The 17,375-nt window shown below is 42.4% G+C and overlaps 1 protein-coding gene across 1 annotated transcript in view; it reads left to right on the top strand.

The window, feature by feature from the left end:
* Window positions 1-17,375, top strand: part of fndc3ba (fibronectin type III domain containing 3Ba) — a 341,227-nt gene that overhangs the window by 178,551 nt on the left and 145,301 nt on the right. The window contains exon 4 of the mRNA XM_060834618.1: window positions 10,079-10,155. Coding sequence (XP_060690601.1) covers window positions 10,079-10,155 — 77 coding nt within the window. The remainder of the gene's footprint in view (window positions 1-10,078; window positions 10,156-17,375) is intronic.

The raw sequence follows: 17,375 nt of genomic DNA, 5'->3' as shown, positions 1-17,375 counted from the left end.
TGGCAGCAACTGCAATGACCTGCCGGCCCGGATCCTGAAGAAATGTAAACCATTTGGCCAAGGCTCAGCTTTGTTTTGGGTTTTGCTGTTGGCTGATCTAGAGTCCCTCTGTTCAGGCTATGTCCTGAGTGAGGCTATGCAATTATCTTCACTCACGTGGAGTCCTGATAGCTCAGGCAGCCTGGTGAGGGTGTTCATTTCCATCAGAATACCCTGTAACTCATGTTCCACTTGCTGCATTTTCTAATAACAGAGCCAGTTATAGTGCCTGTTTGAGGTCCAGTTTGGCTTCAGATAGTAGGTGCTTTTGCATAATTAAATCATAAAGCTCCCAAACCAAGTGGTCTCTCAGCATCTCATTAAAGGATAAACCAAAGTGACACACTTGATCTCGACAAAAATCCCCTGGCTCTTGAACTGCCAAGTAAAACCGATAGCAACTCAGAATTAGAGGAAGTAAACTAAATCTGTCAATACTTGAAAGCCTTTAGTATCCGGTGCCTCAGAAATCATTAGGCTCCCAATAACTGAAAAAGCTGCGGGTCCACAAGCTGTCAGGAGAATTAGTCATTGCTTTTCATCTGTCCCAATGTCATAGAGTCATAGGGATGGACAGTATGGAAACAGACCCTTAAGTCCAATTCCTCATTTGCCCAGAATAAATAACACATTCTTTCCACGTACTGGGCCCAGTCTTTGAAGGCAGTATGGAACAAGTCAAGCTTTCCAAATTAGAGCATGATGCCAGAAATGCTTTCCCCAACTCAAAAATGACTGTTGTGAATGAATTCCTTTGGGATTGTCATTTGTGTTTTCTCTCTTCACCACTGAAATAACTCTAGAGACTGGTATCACATTACCGAGTCACCTTTTATTTACCTGTGCATAGTACTTGACACTGATCTGGCATCCTTCACAGCAACGTCTCAGAGTGAACAGAACCTTTGACTCTCCTGTTTATATCTGTCAGCCAGGGCTCCCTGATTGGGGATGTTAACCCTGTCCAATCAGGGAACTCATATTCTACGAGGTTTACCTGACTGACCTCATTACAATCACCACAGATCGTATGGTCAGCAGGGTGCCAAGCAGCCAACCAGAAACTGATGCCAATCATAATGGGTAAGTTGCTATTGGCCGCATATTACTTCACAGAACCTTTAAAATGGGAATTCACGTGAGTGCCTTGGAGGGGGGTGGTGGAGGTGCAAAAATAAGTGCAGTCTAATTACAATATTGGGCAGTTGGTGAGCTCAGTTAGCTGGATGATTGGTTTGTGATGCAGAGTGATACCAACAGCACAGGTTCAGTTCCCACACTGGCTAAGATCATCATCCATGCCCAGTCTTCGCAATCTCACCCTTTAGTGTAGTCACCCTTCGGTTAAACCACCATCAGTTGCATCTGTCTAAGGAGAGAGTAGCCCATGATCCTCTCAGACTTTAGTGGCTCCTTACATTTACACAGTGATGAAACAGAAATGAAGAAGCCAGTGGTATACATTTCTAAGAAATTTAACCAACATTAGAAGATGCACTCTATAGTGAAAAATGAGACTTTGGGATTATTAATCATAATTTTGAAATGTGCATCCATCACAGTAACAAAGAAATACTAACAGAAACTGACCATAATCAGTTTCTTTCAAAAGGAGAAATTTCAGATTCAAAATGTAATATTGTTCCAATGGAACTTAATAACTCAACCATTCAATGTAAAAAAGATAATGTAATAGCAGGCCTGTACTCAATTTTGAAGAATGAGAGGCCTTGTTGAAATATCTAAGATTCTTAGGGAGGGTAAATGCACAGAGATTGTTTTCCCATGTGGGAGAATCTCAGACCAAAGGATACAATCTCAGAATAAGGCCCATTTAAGACGGAGATGAGGAATAATTTCTTCTCTCAGAGGGAAGTGAATCTGTGGAAGTGTTTATTGCAGAGGGCTGAATATTATTGTGCTGTAATAGTTGAAGAATTTCAGAAGTAAATGACAGGAAATTGTTTAAATCCTATCTAAGGAATTAATGAAGATGTCTGGATGTAATGTTTCGGTTGCATTGTATTGTTTACCTCATAAATAAATATGTCTTAAAATGGTATGTAAGAGACCAAATAATTCTCAGTTTTTTGGGATTATAACTGAAGTAAAAGTTGGACAGCGATTACTGGAATACTGGAAAATTCTCTCAACTTAAAAGTCAAATGGCACATCATGTTGAACTCCACAGTGCATTGTTGCTTTTTGAAGCAGTAAGAGAGATGATTCGAGACCAAGCAGCACTGAGAGTCATATGCTTTAAGGAAATTCTGCCTGACAATAGCCTGTTGTTTGATTTTTTGAGCTTCAGAGTGTTAAAACCTGTAAATTCCAAAAGCAGCAGAGAATGCACCCAGAGCCTGCAGACAGAAATCATCCAACTCTTTCTCACTCTGAGGAAAAGACAGAAGGAAAACAAGAAAGTTTAAAATTATAGCAGGGAAACACCTATTCAGTTTAGTTTTCTCAAATAGGATGAGAAAGGTTCACCTTGATTGGCTCAACATTTGTTGATTAGAAAATGGCTTTCTGAGTGAAATCCTAATTAAATACCCAGATGTTTTTCAGGAAGGTCCAGGGATTATCAAAGGAGCCAAGGCCACCCTGCATTTTGACCAGGAAGGAATTCCACAATCCTCAAAGGCCTGCCCAGTGCCATTTGCCATTGACTTGATCAATCATTTAATTGGAATGACCAACACCTCACAGTCAATGGCATAACCACCATTAAAAAATTAAAAAGACAAGAAAAAAAATCACTTTGCACTTTGGGGACTTCTGATCTCCAGGAATTTGCTTATTCTGTCTATTTTGTTTTTCCACCATATTATATGTATTAAATTGTCTCATCTTCATTGTAATTGAGTGTATATATGTTTGGAACTTTGAAGGGGTATAGTTAAGCTGAATAAAATAGACATCCTTTCTTTTCACTTCTCCTGTTAAAATTAGTGTTTCTTTGTCTGTTAATGATGTGACCTGATTGTGAATTGTTTTTGTCCTGATTAACAGTCAGTCCTGCAAATCGGTCACCTTGGTGGTCTGATTGGGATTTTATTTATTCACACATTTTGTGCCAATTTGTGGAATTGTGGGGATTGAGTATTGGCACACATTTCCCGGTAAGGTTGTGACGTCAATTGGAGTGACAGCCATAGTTGGTTCGTTCCGTGAGGCGATTTGGTCCAGAACATGGGAGAGCAGTAGTTGGCTATTGAGTTAATCAAATCTTCTCTGCCATTGAATGAGATCATGGCTGATTGAATAACTCTAAACTCTACTTTCCTGCTTTTTTCCCGATAACCTTCAGTTCTCATACTGATTAAAACTCTGTTATCTCAGCCTTGAATACACTTATCCACTCAACATGTACAGTTCTCTGTAAAGAATTCCATAGATTCGCTCTCTTCTGAGATATGAAATGCCTCCTCTGGGCCCTGTCTTAAAAGGGCAGCCCCGTATTTGAGAAGATGCCCTCTGGTCCTAGACTCTCCCACAAGGGAAAACACCTCTCCCCATCTACCCTGTCACGATCTGTAAGAATCGTGCATGTTTAAACGAGGCCTGGGTTACATTCTGCGCAGCCTCTGGGACCCTTTACCCCTCAGTTGGTGCACTTTAATCCACAGTTACTGCACTTCCAGAATCCAAGTTGGAAAAGATTTAGGATATACACTTTGGCAGGAAGAAAAGGTGAATATTATTTAAATTGACAAAGGTTGCAGGAAGCTAGAAGGCAGAGGGATTTGAAGATAAATCCAAACTCAACTGTAATGAGGGAAGGCACATGGAATGTTGGTCCTTACTTCAAAGCGTATAAAAGCAGAAAGGTTTTGCTGAAACTATTCAAGGCACTACTCAGACCACAGGTGGAGTACAGAGGAATTTTGATTATCCAAAGGACACGGGCAGGGAGCATTTTGTTCGGTTAATCAAATTCTGGATAATCAATTGCCAGATAACATAGTTTAGGTGAGCTTCGGGACGTTGCGATCTTGCCAGATAATCCGATATTCTGATGCCGGACAATTGAGATTCCTTTGTATTGGGAACAGGTTTGGCCACTTTATCTCAGGAAAGATATACTGTCATTGGAGAAGGTTCACTAGGCGAATCCCAGATATGTAGGGGTAGTTTTATGAGGCTATGTTGAGTAAATTGGGCCTGTACTCAATTTTAAGAACACAAAGAGGCCTTGTTGAAATATCTAAGATTCTTAGGGAGGGTAAATGTTTGCTATAAATTCTGTGTTAGGATTGAGCCCTCCACTATCACCTGATGAAGGAGCGTCGTTCCGAAAGCTAGTGTGCTTCCAATTAAACCTATTGGACTATAACCTGGTGTTGTGTGACTTTTAACTAAATGGGAAAATCTCGGACCAGAGGATACAATCTCAGAATAACGCCCATTTAAGACGGGGATGAGGAGTAATTTCTTCTCTCAGACGCAAGTGAATCTGTGGAAGTGTTTATTGCAGAGGGCTGTCAGGCTGGAGTTAATTATATTCAGGGCTGAGACAGACAGATTTTTAATCAGGAAGTGGATAGAGAGTGATGGGGAAAAGGCAGGAATGTGGAGTTGAGATGATCATGTTCCGCCGTGACCTCATTCAATAGGGGAGCACACATGATGGGCTGAATGATCCCCTTCAGCTCCTGTGTCAATGGTCACTTTGTTTGAGGATTTGTCCCAGAGTTGGTGCTGGTTGTGGTGCATCACCCCAAAGTTGAAACAATTTGTGTCCACTTTTCCTGGTTTGGTTGATGCCTTCTATGAGAATCGGCCTGGTTTGTGTGACACTTTGCTGCAAATTTGAGGTAGTTTGCATGTCGCTTTAGGGAAGGAAACTGCCATCCCTTAAATGGGCTAGCATACATGTGACTCCACACCCACAGCAATGTCATTGACTCTTACACTCCCGCCAGGCAACAACGGATGGGCAATAAATGCTGGCCCAGCCAGCGATACTCTCATCCCGTGACTGAATAAAAGAAGATGTGTGATTGCCTGCTTTTACAATTTGCTATAACGATATTTTGTTTTTATTAAACTAAAAAGAAAAAAAGCCATCAGTATCAATCTGATACTCAAGCGTTTTTTTAAAAAAAGGGAGAAGAAAAGTACTGGCCACCTAAATACAAAGTGAAAACCTAAACTTTTACTTTGAAGACTAGAAATAACCCCCAATCCTACTCACCATTTGCTTCTCTCCCTGCACTCATATCACACTGTGGTTTGTGATGTCTTTCGGCAGTTAACCTTGGCTTCTCAACCCACACCTTTTATCTTCTCTCACTCCAGAATGTTTATTCTTACAGTAAACCCTAGTTAAAGTGCCTCCATCATCCTTTGCACTGCATTTCCACTTTGATCCAAATTTCTAAGAGTACAGTCAGAATACTCACTTAGCTTCCATCTCAACCTGCTGAAGTCCCATGGATACTGCCTGTGACCTTTTCAGAACATGCAGTGAATGAATTCCCTTCCTGTTCATGAACCTGTTTAGCTACAATGACCAACACCTCATTGATCTCGCAAAGCAATTCAGGCTCTTGAATGCTAACAGCTAGAATCAGACAGCTAGCTTTGGAATTAGACTGTTTTACTTACTTCCAATCTACTATCCTAATCTGAGTTTAATTCTAAAAATTGTTGACATAGCTACATCTGCAGGATGTGGTATCCAGTGACTTGGCACCAAGTCAGCTTTGCAAAGAAGTAAAGGCACCAATTAACAACCACAATTTACGACAAAGCAACCAACTTGACTGGCACCACATTGACAAACATTCACTCCCTCCACAACAAACACACAGCAGAAACTCACCAAAGATCCTTAGATGGCTTTTTCCAAACCACTTCCATCTGAAAGGACAAGGGCAGCAGATATATGGGAACCCCAGCTGTAAGTTCGATCTAAACCACTCACCACTCTGACTTGGAAATTTAACGCCATTTTTGTGTCGCTGGATCAATATCATAAAACTCCCTTAACTGCACTTTGGGTTTACCTACAGCACATGGACTGCAGCGGTTCAGGAAGGCAGCTCACCACCACCTTCACAAGGACAACTAGGGACGGGCAATACATGCTGGCCCAGCCACTGAAGCTCTCTTCCCACAACTGAGTAAGAACTTCCCCTTGTTTCCACCAGCATAATGGGGAGATGGAGGAGTTACTTCACCTGAGCAGCTGCATGATGAAATCTGTTCATGTTGTGAGTGTCACCTCAGGGCATCCCAGTTCGAGAATCTTGTCACCTTACACATCTCCTCTTCGGGAGCTCGACACTCCTCTAATGCCAACCTCTTTTACAGTGCCCACTTCCTTCACTGCACCATTGGTGGGTATGTCTTCAGCAGCGTGTGGTGCTGAGATCTGGGATTCCCTCCCAGCTAACTCCGCCAAACTCATTCCTTCTGGAAGGAGGAGGAGTTAGGAGCGGGACTTGGTCACAGTGCCATGGTTAGTGTTACTCCCTGAAGCATCGCCAGGGAAAGTGAACTGTATGCGGCATTCCCAGTGGCAGGGTTTTGCAAATCTCAAGGGCACAGGGGAAGTGGGATGAACTGCATTGATCTGTCAAAGAACTGGCATTGGCAAAATGGGCCGAATGGCTGGAAGATTCAGTGAGTTGCCATTTCATGGTGGGATCATTCTGTGCAGTTTGAGCTCACTTCTGCATTGTGTGAAATGGTCTCTGAACAAACAGCATCCTGCCTTTCCATTCCTGGGCATTGATGGGAGGGGATTGGAAAAATTATTAAAACAACTCGTGCAAAGCCGAGACGGATCCAGCTCAGGAGAGTCTGAAACAGTTTCCAGCTGTTTGCAGAGCGAGCAGCCGTGCTCTTTTTCCCATATGGGAATGACTCACTGGTCTGGCAAGGCTGGAAGTTGAAGGCAGAACTCCGACTGCGGAATGGTTTTGCTGGAAGTCAGTGAGAGACCGCTCGGCATCAGGGAAAGTACTTGAGCCACAGCTGAGTCCGGGGGAGGGGGAGAGGACAGGGACTGAATGAGAATCCCAGCTGTTAGTGCTGTGTTGTGCAAGAGAGAGAATGGAAACTGTTTAATTAAAGAGGCCGAGAGTGGGGGAAAGCTGAGTTCACTGAGCTCTCAATCTCTCTCTCACTCTTTGTGTAGAATGTCTTCGTTGAGGCTTTTAACCCCTTCTCCACTGATGTTTCCCAGATTCATCTCCCAGGCAGACACATTGTAGGCATATTTCTATCTCAGTTCATCTCTCAAGCAACAGATGCAGAATTGGATGTTGGCACTGGGAAACCATGTTGCATGAGTGCATGAAAGCTCTGAAACCACGCAACAGGATGTTGCTGGGAATGGAGGTTTGAGTTATAGGGAGAGGCTAGATAAATTAGATTAGATTAGATTCTCTACAGTGTGGAAATAGGCCCTTCGACCCAACTAGTCCACACTGACCCTCTGAAAAGTAATCCACCCAGACCCATTTCCCTCTGACTAATCCACCTAACACTACGGGCAATTTAGCATGGCCAATTCACCTGACCTGCACATCTTTGGACTGTGGAGGGAAATCAGAGCACCCGGAGGAAACCTACACACATACGGGGAGAATGTGCAAACTCCATAAAAAAAGTCACCCTAGGCTGGAATCGAACCTGGGACATTTTTCACTTGAGCGTAGGAAGCCGAAGGGTGACTTTATAGAGGTTTGTAAAATCATGAGTAGCTTAAATAAGGTGAACAGCAGGTGTCTTTTACCTATGGTGGCGGATTTCAAGTCTTATTTTTAAGGTGAAAGGAGAAGGATTTTAAGGAAGACATAAGGGGCAACTTTTTTTTAAACTCAGATTAGTTTGTGTGCAGAATGAACTGCCAGAGGAAGTGGTGGATGCAGGTACAGTTACAATTTTTAAAAGACATTCAGATAAGTACCATGAATTGGAAAGATTTGGAGAAATGTGTGCCAAGCGCAGGCAAGTAGCACTAGTTTAGTTTGGGATTATGTTCAGCATGAACTGGTTGGATTGAAGGGGCTGTTTCCGTGCTCTATAATGATCAGACTGGTGTTTGCAAACTTGGAAACCCATGCAATGGCTGTATACAACTTAAATGATGCCACTTAAAGATCACGCTGTTGCAATCCACCGAGCAGGGCAATTTCACGGTCTGCTCACAGATTATAAAGGCAGGGAGGTTTTACTAAACCTTTCTAAAACATGGCACCGCTCTCAGCTGGAGAGTTTTGCGTCAATAAGTATTTTCAGAAGAACATCAAGCTCCTTTTGGGCAATGAGGGCTTTTACTAAAATGGTGCTCAGTTACAGAGAGAGACAGAAGAAGTTTCCCTTTAAAGCAGGAAAGGTTTAGGGAAGCTGACACTTTCAAACTCATTAGACATTTTGACAGACTAAATGAGGAGAAACTGTTTCCAGTTGAAGTGTCCAGGTTAAAATTCAAGCCTCACTGAGCAGCTTAGTCAATCACGCGACAATCCATCCAACCTCTCAGCCATTGGCGGAAATGTGTTTTTTTTGCTGATCGGAGAGGGAATGTCAATACTGGCCAATAAAATGAATTTGATTAGAATTTGGTGCAATGAGAGTGTCAGCAATGTGTCAACTTGGTTCAGTGAGCAATATTCTCTTGTCTAAGTTCAAAGGTTGTGATGTTCATGTCATACCCAGAGCCACAATGATGCAGCTGCCGCCTGCAGCACTGAGGGAGAAATGTTGTGTCCTCTTTCAGCTAGAGCATCAATGCAGCCAGCTCTCTCAGGGCACGTACAAGATTCCATGGTGTTATTACAAAAAAAGAGCAGGGCACTCCACAATGGTGTTATGGGGGCCTATGTATATTTATCCCTGAATCAACATCACTGTATTAACCTGTTTATTATCACCTCGCTGTCTGTGGGATCTTGCTGTACACAGATCTGTGACTGTTTTCCCTACATTACCACAGTGACTACACTTGAAGGATTACTTCATCGGCTGCAAGGCACTTTGAGCATTCTGAGACCCTAGAAAGTCAAATCTTTTCTCTCTTCCCCGTTTTGGCTTCTGTCACAGATTTGATTTTAGCTATCCATCCTCTGGCTGGATTTCTTAATCCCTTTCTCTTTGAAAACTTCACACATTGTGCCCCCTGAACACTCGGGCTCCCCTCCACTCTCGCCAACACAAATTAGTTGCCCTTCTGGAGAAACGCCCTGGGCTAGCTCACCCGGCTAGCTCACCCACATCTCGACAAAGGCAGGATGATGCCTTTCAATGGGTAATAGTTCCCAACTCAAAGTCCTCAATTAGCCCACCAGAGAGCAGGTTGCCTGATGTGACTGATACCACTGAGACCAGCAGGGGGAGCAGCGATGGGAGGTTAGGCTGTGGGTTGACAGGCTTGCTAGATTTAAAGTCCATTTCCCTGCCATGAAGTGCAAGCCTGTGTAGGCCATTTGGTCCATCTCCACCATTCAATAGGGACGTGAATTATCTGTTATTTGAATTCCAAATTTCAATCTAACTCTGTGAACTTTTGACTCTCTTCCTATCAAGAATCTATTGATATCTGCTTTAATCTGCTTCCATTGTTTTCTGAAGTAAGTTCCAAAGCTGCACAATCCTGAGAGGCAGAAATTCCCCTAATTTCTGTTCTGGAAAGGTGACCCCAATGTTTAAAGCATTGCACCCTGCTTCTGAATTGACCTACAACAGCACACATTCTTTTCACATCCACCTAGTCGAGACCATTCAGGATCTTATACACTTCAAACAAATCACCCCTCACCACCTCCTGCTTCTTGGTTTGCCAAGTTAATAGATTGTCTCCTCTCCCTCTATCTAGCTCATAGTCACAGTCTCACTCCCTTGCTTGCTCTGACCAATCAAATGTGGCTGGAGTGACCCAATGACTAACTGAAGGGACAGAGTACAGGGGGAGTGGTGCATCTATTTCTGATTGAATCTGGTTAAGTTATTGCTGTGATTCATTGGTTTGTTGAGTGCTTTTTCTGTCTCCTTCCTGAACCTTATGTTGTCTGTGTTTTATTGGCAGGGCCAGCGGAAGTTCCCATGATGTCCCCTAATGGATCCATTCCCCCAATTCACGTTCCACCAGGATACATCTCACAGGTAAGAGATCATCCCTACACACTCTCCTCCCCCATCCACTCCATATACAAGTCAGACATTCATCTCTGAGGTGAGGGATGATAAGCAGACTTAGACAAGGAACCAACCCCAATCCCCAAACCTCTTCAATATTACCTGTTCTATAAGTTAATGGTTCTGAAAGAGTTGAAGCTATGTTAAGCTGTACCCAAATTGAGAAGTCACAAAGGTTTGGATGGAGAGGCAACCATCTTGGTCCTGTTGAAGAGAGACATGTCACCTTTGGCTCCTAAGAGTCTTTGTAGTTATGATCACCTAGTCAATGTAACTTGCACCGACTGTTATTGTACAAGAACTGACATTTTGTAGTGCAAAACAAGTGCATTATTTCACTGACACTGAACAGTGGTGCATCCTCTCCCATTGCTAATTATATAGACCCTTAGATTCAGCGGAGGAAGGAGGATTGGTGTCAGCACTTTACTCCAACTGCAAGCCACCAGTAGATGATACCCCTACGAATGCATAATCCAGGACCAGGATCAGGAACTATACCCCATGTTTGTGTAATCCGATGCTGCTGTAAGAACAGGGTGACAGTGTTCAGGGAACTGGTGGCCTTTTGAACATGGAGAGGAGAGCCGTGGTGAAGTCAATGCTTTTTATATTGTGGACTTTTCTCAATTCTATCTTGAAGAGAATCGTCATTCAGGAAATTAAAAATGTAGAGTATCTCTGACAATGAGGAGTTTTCTTCATTCTCATCAATCTATCCCCCTCTGCCCCGATACACCGCATGACAGCATTGGTCAGAGTGAACAACATATAGTCCTTGTAGCAACAAAGTCCAATGGAAAGATGGAGGCACAGTGGTAATGTCACTGCCCTAGTGATCCAGAGGCCCAACTTAATGGTCTGGGAACATGGGTTCAAATCTCATTTCAGCAACTGGTGGATTTTAAATGAAGGAATCTCAGTGTCTCTTCACCTCAATGATAGTGACTGTTAAACCATGATTGGTTATAATAAACACCCATCCGATTCATTAATGTCTTGCAGGGAAGGAAATCTGGCATTCTTACCTGGTTTGGTCTACATGTGACTTAGTGATGACTTAGTGGCTTTAGCAAGCCACTCAATTCAAGGGCACTCAAGGATGGCAACAAATACTGGTCTTGCCAGTGACATCCACAAAGAATTAAAAGAAAACTGAGGAAACTCTCCAATGTGATGTGCAAAACCACTACAGTGCTAAATAGTACAGATTCAGAAAAGTTTCTAGCAGGTTAAAGCATTGCATTCAAGAAACCATCATCAAAAGCAGAATTGTATTCAATCACAATCTTTAACCTGATGGCCAGTGTTCAACAGTTGGTGATCAATACCGGGTCTTTTGGGAAATTACAGAGAACATGCCAGAGGTAGCATTAGATATGCCTAAAGGTGAGGTGCCAACATCATGAGGCTATCACACAGAACTGCATGCATGCTGAAAAGGAGAAGCAGCACCTAATAGATAGGACTAAATGATCCCTTAAACAAAGCCCTGCAGTCCTGCCATATCCAATCACACCACCCAAGTGCCAAGCAATGACCACCTTCAATTAGACAGAATCTAATCATCACTTTTTGACATCTCTTCCCTTTGTTGAATCCTCAGTTATCAACATGGTGCGGGTCTGCATCAATCAGAAATTGAACTGGAAGAGCCTTATAAATGCAGTAGTTGGAAGAGCATATAACAGGTTGGAAATTGTGACAAATAACTCACCTCCTGACTCTCCAAAGCCTTCCACTATCTACAAGGCAGAGGTCAGCAGTGTAATGAAATGCTCCCCATTAGTCTGGATGAATGCAGCCCCAGCAATACTCAAGAAGTTTGACACACCATATATTGATTGGTGCCCCTTCAACCATTTTAAATACTATCTCTACCACTGATGCAAAGTGGCAGCGGTGTGTACCATCCTCCAGGTTCACTGCATTAATTCACCAAGGCTCCTTCAATGGCAGCTTCCATCTACAAAGACAAGGACAACAAAAACATGGGAACACCACTTACTGCAAGTTCCCTTCCAAGCCACTCTCTATCCTGACTTATAACCATTCTTACACTTTTGATGGGTCAAAATCCTGGAATTCCCTTCTGAAAACCTCTGTAGGTCTCCACACAGCATATGGACTGCAGTGATTCAAGAAGACAGCTCATCTTCTCAAAGAATGGGCAGTGAATGCCTACATCCCTGAAATGAATAAGACATCGGATATTGTGTTCATGTACTGTGGAAAGAGATGAAATGGATGAGTAGACTCTATGAAAGCGTATAATTTTATTTTTGTAATTACCAAGAAACCTGCATGAAATATGAAGCCCTTTAGGCAGGATGTGAATTAGCGGCTGGTTTAGGAAAACAATCCTGACCTCCTTGAACTCAGGAAGTTGGAGAGTGTGTGGGGTTGTGTCAGACGACTTCATTTGTGTTGCAATGCATGAGTTGCTGGAATTGAAAATAAACCTGTTTAACTCCTAAAAGGATATGTGGCAACCATCTGTGTTTTATATTCACCGAGCATATGAATCCTTTCCCCAGTTGTCAGTGCTTTATTTTCAACAGACAGAGAGGGAAAGTAACAGAGAGAAAGAGGAGAGTAACAAACAGCATGGGGCAATAGCAGAGAAATTAAGCACGGAAGAACAGGTGTAGCAGTAGAAATTCAGCCCATCGAGTCTGCTGCATCACTCAAATCAATCATGGCTGTCCCTCCCATTAATTCTCCATCTCTTTTAATGTCCAACTATCTATTATCAACGGTCTTTAATATTGTCCATGATTGAGACTCCAGGAGGACAGAATTCCAGACAGCCACAGCCCTCTGAATTAAGACACTTCACCCCATCTCAGTTCTAAATGGCCGAGCCTTTTTACAGAGTTAGTGACCCATGTCCCAGACTCTCCAACCTCTCAGCACCCAGCCTGTCAAAATGCCCAGAAACGTCTGTTTTAATGAGATTACTTCTCATTATTTTAAACTCTCAAAAGCCAAGGATTATTTTGTGAGGAAAACAGAGAGGAGAAGTAACCAATGGCGGGGAAAAGAGAGAGTCAGAGAGAGAAACACATTGAAAGTGGGGATTTGTTGTGTCTCTTGTACTCTTTGCTCACAGGCGTTTTAACTTGGGCTCACCAGGGAACATCATGGTAGTGAGCAACAATATAATGAAGACATTCCATATGAGTGAGAGGTTTTAATGTGAGGGATTGCAAGTAACTTCCTGCTCTCCCTTCCCCTATCTTCCTCCTTATGGACATATTTGCAAGAGTCCTGAGTACAGGACGGTGTTTGACAGAAATCTAGGAAAAGACGGAGGTGTAGAATAACGACTGTAACTGAAAAGTGCAAAATGGAGAAGCAATTTGAGTAGAGAAAAGAAGGGGAAAGGGAAAGGTCATACCGTAACAGTCAATAAAATGTGGAGCTGGAAAGGCACAGCAGGTCAGGCAGGAGTGGGGAAAGTCAATGTTTCAGGCCAGGATCCTTCAGCAGGACTAGGGAGGGGGAAAGGAGTTGAGAAAAAAGTAGAGGGGGGGGTGGGGTTGAGTAAAGGTAGATGGGATGGTGATAGGTGGATGCAGGTAGCGGTTGATGGTGATTGGTCAGTGGGAAGGGTGGAGCGGATACGTGAGGAGTAAGATAGAAAGGTTAGGTCCAGTCGAGGAGGAGGGGAGGCTGGACATGGGATAAGGATTAGGGTGAGGAGATTTTGAAGCTGGTGAACTCAATGCGAAGGCTGTAAGCTCCCAAGGCAGAATATGAAGTGTTTTTCTTGACTCTGTGTTAAGGCCATAGGGTTGTAAACTCCCAGGAGCAGTACTTACACTATGCAGTAAACTGTGCAGGAAGAAATAAATGGGTCTTGTAAAAAACATGACTTAATAATCTTAGGCAACCTTAATCTACATGACAATTGGACTAAGTGGATTATTTTTCCTTATTTGTTCAGGGGAAGTGAGCTTTTGCTGGCTGGGCCTGCATTTATTACCCATCCCTCTTTGCTCTTGAGAAAATTGTGATATGCAGTTGTCTGGAACAGCACAAGTCCATATGGTGAAGGGACAGCCACATTCCCTTTAGGAAGGGAGTTCATGACCCAGTGACACTGAAGATGCGGCAATTTAGTTCCAACTTAGGATGGTGTGTGACTAAATGGGGAACTTGCAGGTAGCAGTTTTCCCATGTATTTGCTATCCTCGTGTGGTAGAGGTCATGGAGTTGAAAGGCACTCTCCCAAGGAGCCTCGGTTGTATTTTGTAGATTGTATATGCTACTGCTACTGTTCATCAGTGATGAAAGAGCAAATGTCAAAGATGGTGGGCAGGGTGCCAGTCAAGCAGGCTGCTTCGTTCTGGATGTTGTCAAGCATCCTGAGTGCTTTTGATGCTGCCCTCATCAAGGCAAACAGACCTTGCACAGGGCTGAATGTGCCATTGCCAAATCCAGTGCCTTAGTCGTTGTTCGTTAGTCAATCCAGTTTCCTTCCTTGTATCAGACTTTGTAGCACTTAGGTACAGTTGACTGGCATGCTTGGCCAATCCTGAGGTTCAATAAGAGTGAATCACATTGCTATGGGCCTGGAGTCACAGGTAAGCCAGTTGTGGATTGTAGGCATTCCTTCCTGAAAGGACATTAGTGAATCAGATGGGTTTTTACAAACAGGTTTCATTGCCACCATTAGACCTGCCTTTAATACCAGATAATAAAATTGGATTCCGATTTCACTTTCTGCAACAATGGGATGAAACTCATAGGTGTCTGAGTTACAAATCCAGTGATAATACCACAGCATATCGCCATGGTGAATCACATGTAGGCCAGACCAAGTAAAAGAGGCAGATTTCCTTCTCCTCAAGGATAATATTGAACCAGAAAGGCTCTTGCACTTATTGACACTAAACTTAATTCTAGACTTATTAACTGAATTTAAATCAACCAGCTCCCTTCATGTGGGATTTGAATGTTTGCCCACAACCAGTAGCCTGGGTCTCTGGATTACTAGTTCAGTGACATTAATACTCTACCACCATTTCTCCCATCCAAAGGTAACCTGGTTAATGAGTTCATTCAGTGTATTCAGACTATTTCTTAGAGCAATATGTTCAGGCAACAAATTGGCAGCAGGCTATTCTGGACATGATAATGTACAATGAGAAATGGTTAATAATAAAATTGACATAAAGGAATCATAGAAACAGAAACAATGAGCAGGAGTAGACCATTCTAGTCTTTGACCCTGTTCCAGTATTCTACATTTTCATTGCTGATCCTCTATCTCAATTCCGCATTCCCACTTCCTTAAATATACTCAGAATTCCAGCCTCCACAGCCTTCTATGGTTGAGAATTCCACAGGTTCATTACCCCTTGAGTGAAGAAATGTTCTCTCCTCACAGTTCTAAATGGCCAATTCAATATTCTGAGATTGTGACTCCCAGGTCTAAATTCCGGCAACAAGCAAAACATCCTCCCCACTTCTGGTGTGTCCAACCCCTTTCGTATTTTACATTTCAATCCGGTCGCCTCTCCTCTTTCTAAACTCTAATGAGTACCAATCCGGTTGAATCAATCTCTCCGCTTGCAACAGTCATGACAACTCCGGTATCAGCCCAATAAATTTTTGCTGCACTCCCTCTATAGCAAATACATCCTGTCTTAGGGATATCAAAACTGCGTGCAATGCTTTAAGTGTGTTCTCACCAAGGCCCTGAGTAACTGCAGTAGGACGTCTCTAGTTCTGAACTCCAAACCTCTTGCAATGAAGGCCAATATACTATTTGCCTTCCTAATTGCTTGCTGCACTGACCTGTCTACTTTCATTGAGTGGTGTACATTGACACTCCAATCCTTTTCTTCACCCACGTTTCCAATACAGTCAATACCACATGTCCACCAGGGTTCTGTTCCTGACAATCCCTATGAATTATAAAATTCTTGAGTGCCGAGCTCATTACAAATAAGTTAAAATGGTTAAGAATATTATGGATGTGCTTTTTTGCCTGTGGATGTTAACTCTTGTTGTTAGATACTTTTTGTCGTGGGTAGGCAAATTTGCAATTCATGATTTTGCAGATACAGAGGATTTACTATATATCCACTATTTAAGTTTGCCCACTAGCCTCTAATGTGGGATCTTATTACTAAATCTTTTTGGAATCCAAATGCACCCACAGTTCTCCCTTATCTATTCTGCTAGTTACATTCTCAAAAAACTCCAGTAAATAAGTTAAGCATGATTTCCCTTTCATAAACTCATGCTGATTTTGTCTAATTCCCTTAATGTTTTCCAAATGTTCTGTTATCATGTATTTTATTTTTAAAAACTCCAGCATTTGCTCTACTGGTCTGTTATCCTTTTATTCCCTTTCCCTCCTTTTTTAAATGGTGAGATTATATTTGCCACCACCATCCGTAGAAACTACTCCAGAATTTATAGAATTTTGGAAGATGCCCACCAACACATTCAATATTTTCAGGTCACGTCCTTCAATATAGATTATCAGGTTATGGGGATTTGTCAGCCTTGAACCCCATTAATTTCTCCACCACCATAGTTTCACTGATACCAATTTTTAAAAATTCCTACCTCTCGCTAGACCCATAGTTCCTTAATGTTTTTGGGAAATTACTTGTGTCCTTTTTTACGAAGACAAAACCAAATTATGCGTTCAGTTCTTCCATTTCTTTATTCCCCATTATAATTTCCCTCTCTGACTGTAAGGGATCTACATTTGTCTTTGCTAAGCTTTTTATATTCACAAAACTACAGAAGATTTTACAGTCATTATTTATGTCCTCCCCAAGTAAACTTTCATACTTTATTCTATCTGCTAATCAATCTTTTTGCCCTGTTCCAGTTTCCAGGCTTGCTGCTTTCTCTGGCAATTAATGCATCTCCTGTTTGATTCTAACACTGTCCCTAATTTCTTTCATTAGCTATATTTTAACCACCTTTCCTGTTTTATTTTTGCACCAGTGAGAATCAAACAATGGTTGTAATACATGCATATTTTCCTTAATTATTAGCCATTGTCCATCCACTGGCCACCCTTTTAGTAAGATTCCCCAAACTAACATTGCCAACTTGTGCCTCATACCCTTGTAGTCCCCTTTACTAAAATTCAGGACCTTAGTTTTGGATTCAGTTCCTTCACACTCCATCTTAATCAATAAGTAACAATTTCTTCC

The sequence above is a fragment of the Hemiscyllium ocellatum genome, chromosome 13, assembly GCF_020745735.1.
Source record: "Hemiscyllium ocellatum isolate sHemOce1 chromosome 13, sHemOce1.pat.X.cur, whole genome shotgun sequence".
In the NCBI taxonomy this organism is placed as follows: Eukaryota; Metazoa; Chordata; class Chondrichthyes; order Orectolobiformes; family Hemiscylliidae; genus Hemiscyllium; species Hemiscyllium ocellatum.
The sequence above is the reverse complement of the archived record's forward strand: the minus strand, read 5'-3'. Positions and strand labels throughout refer to the sequence as shown.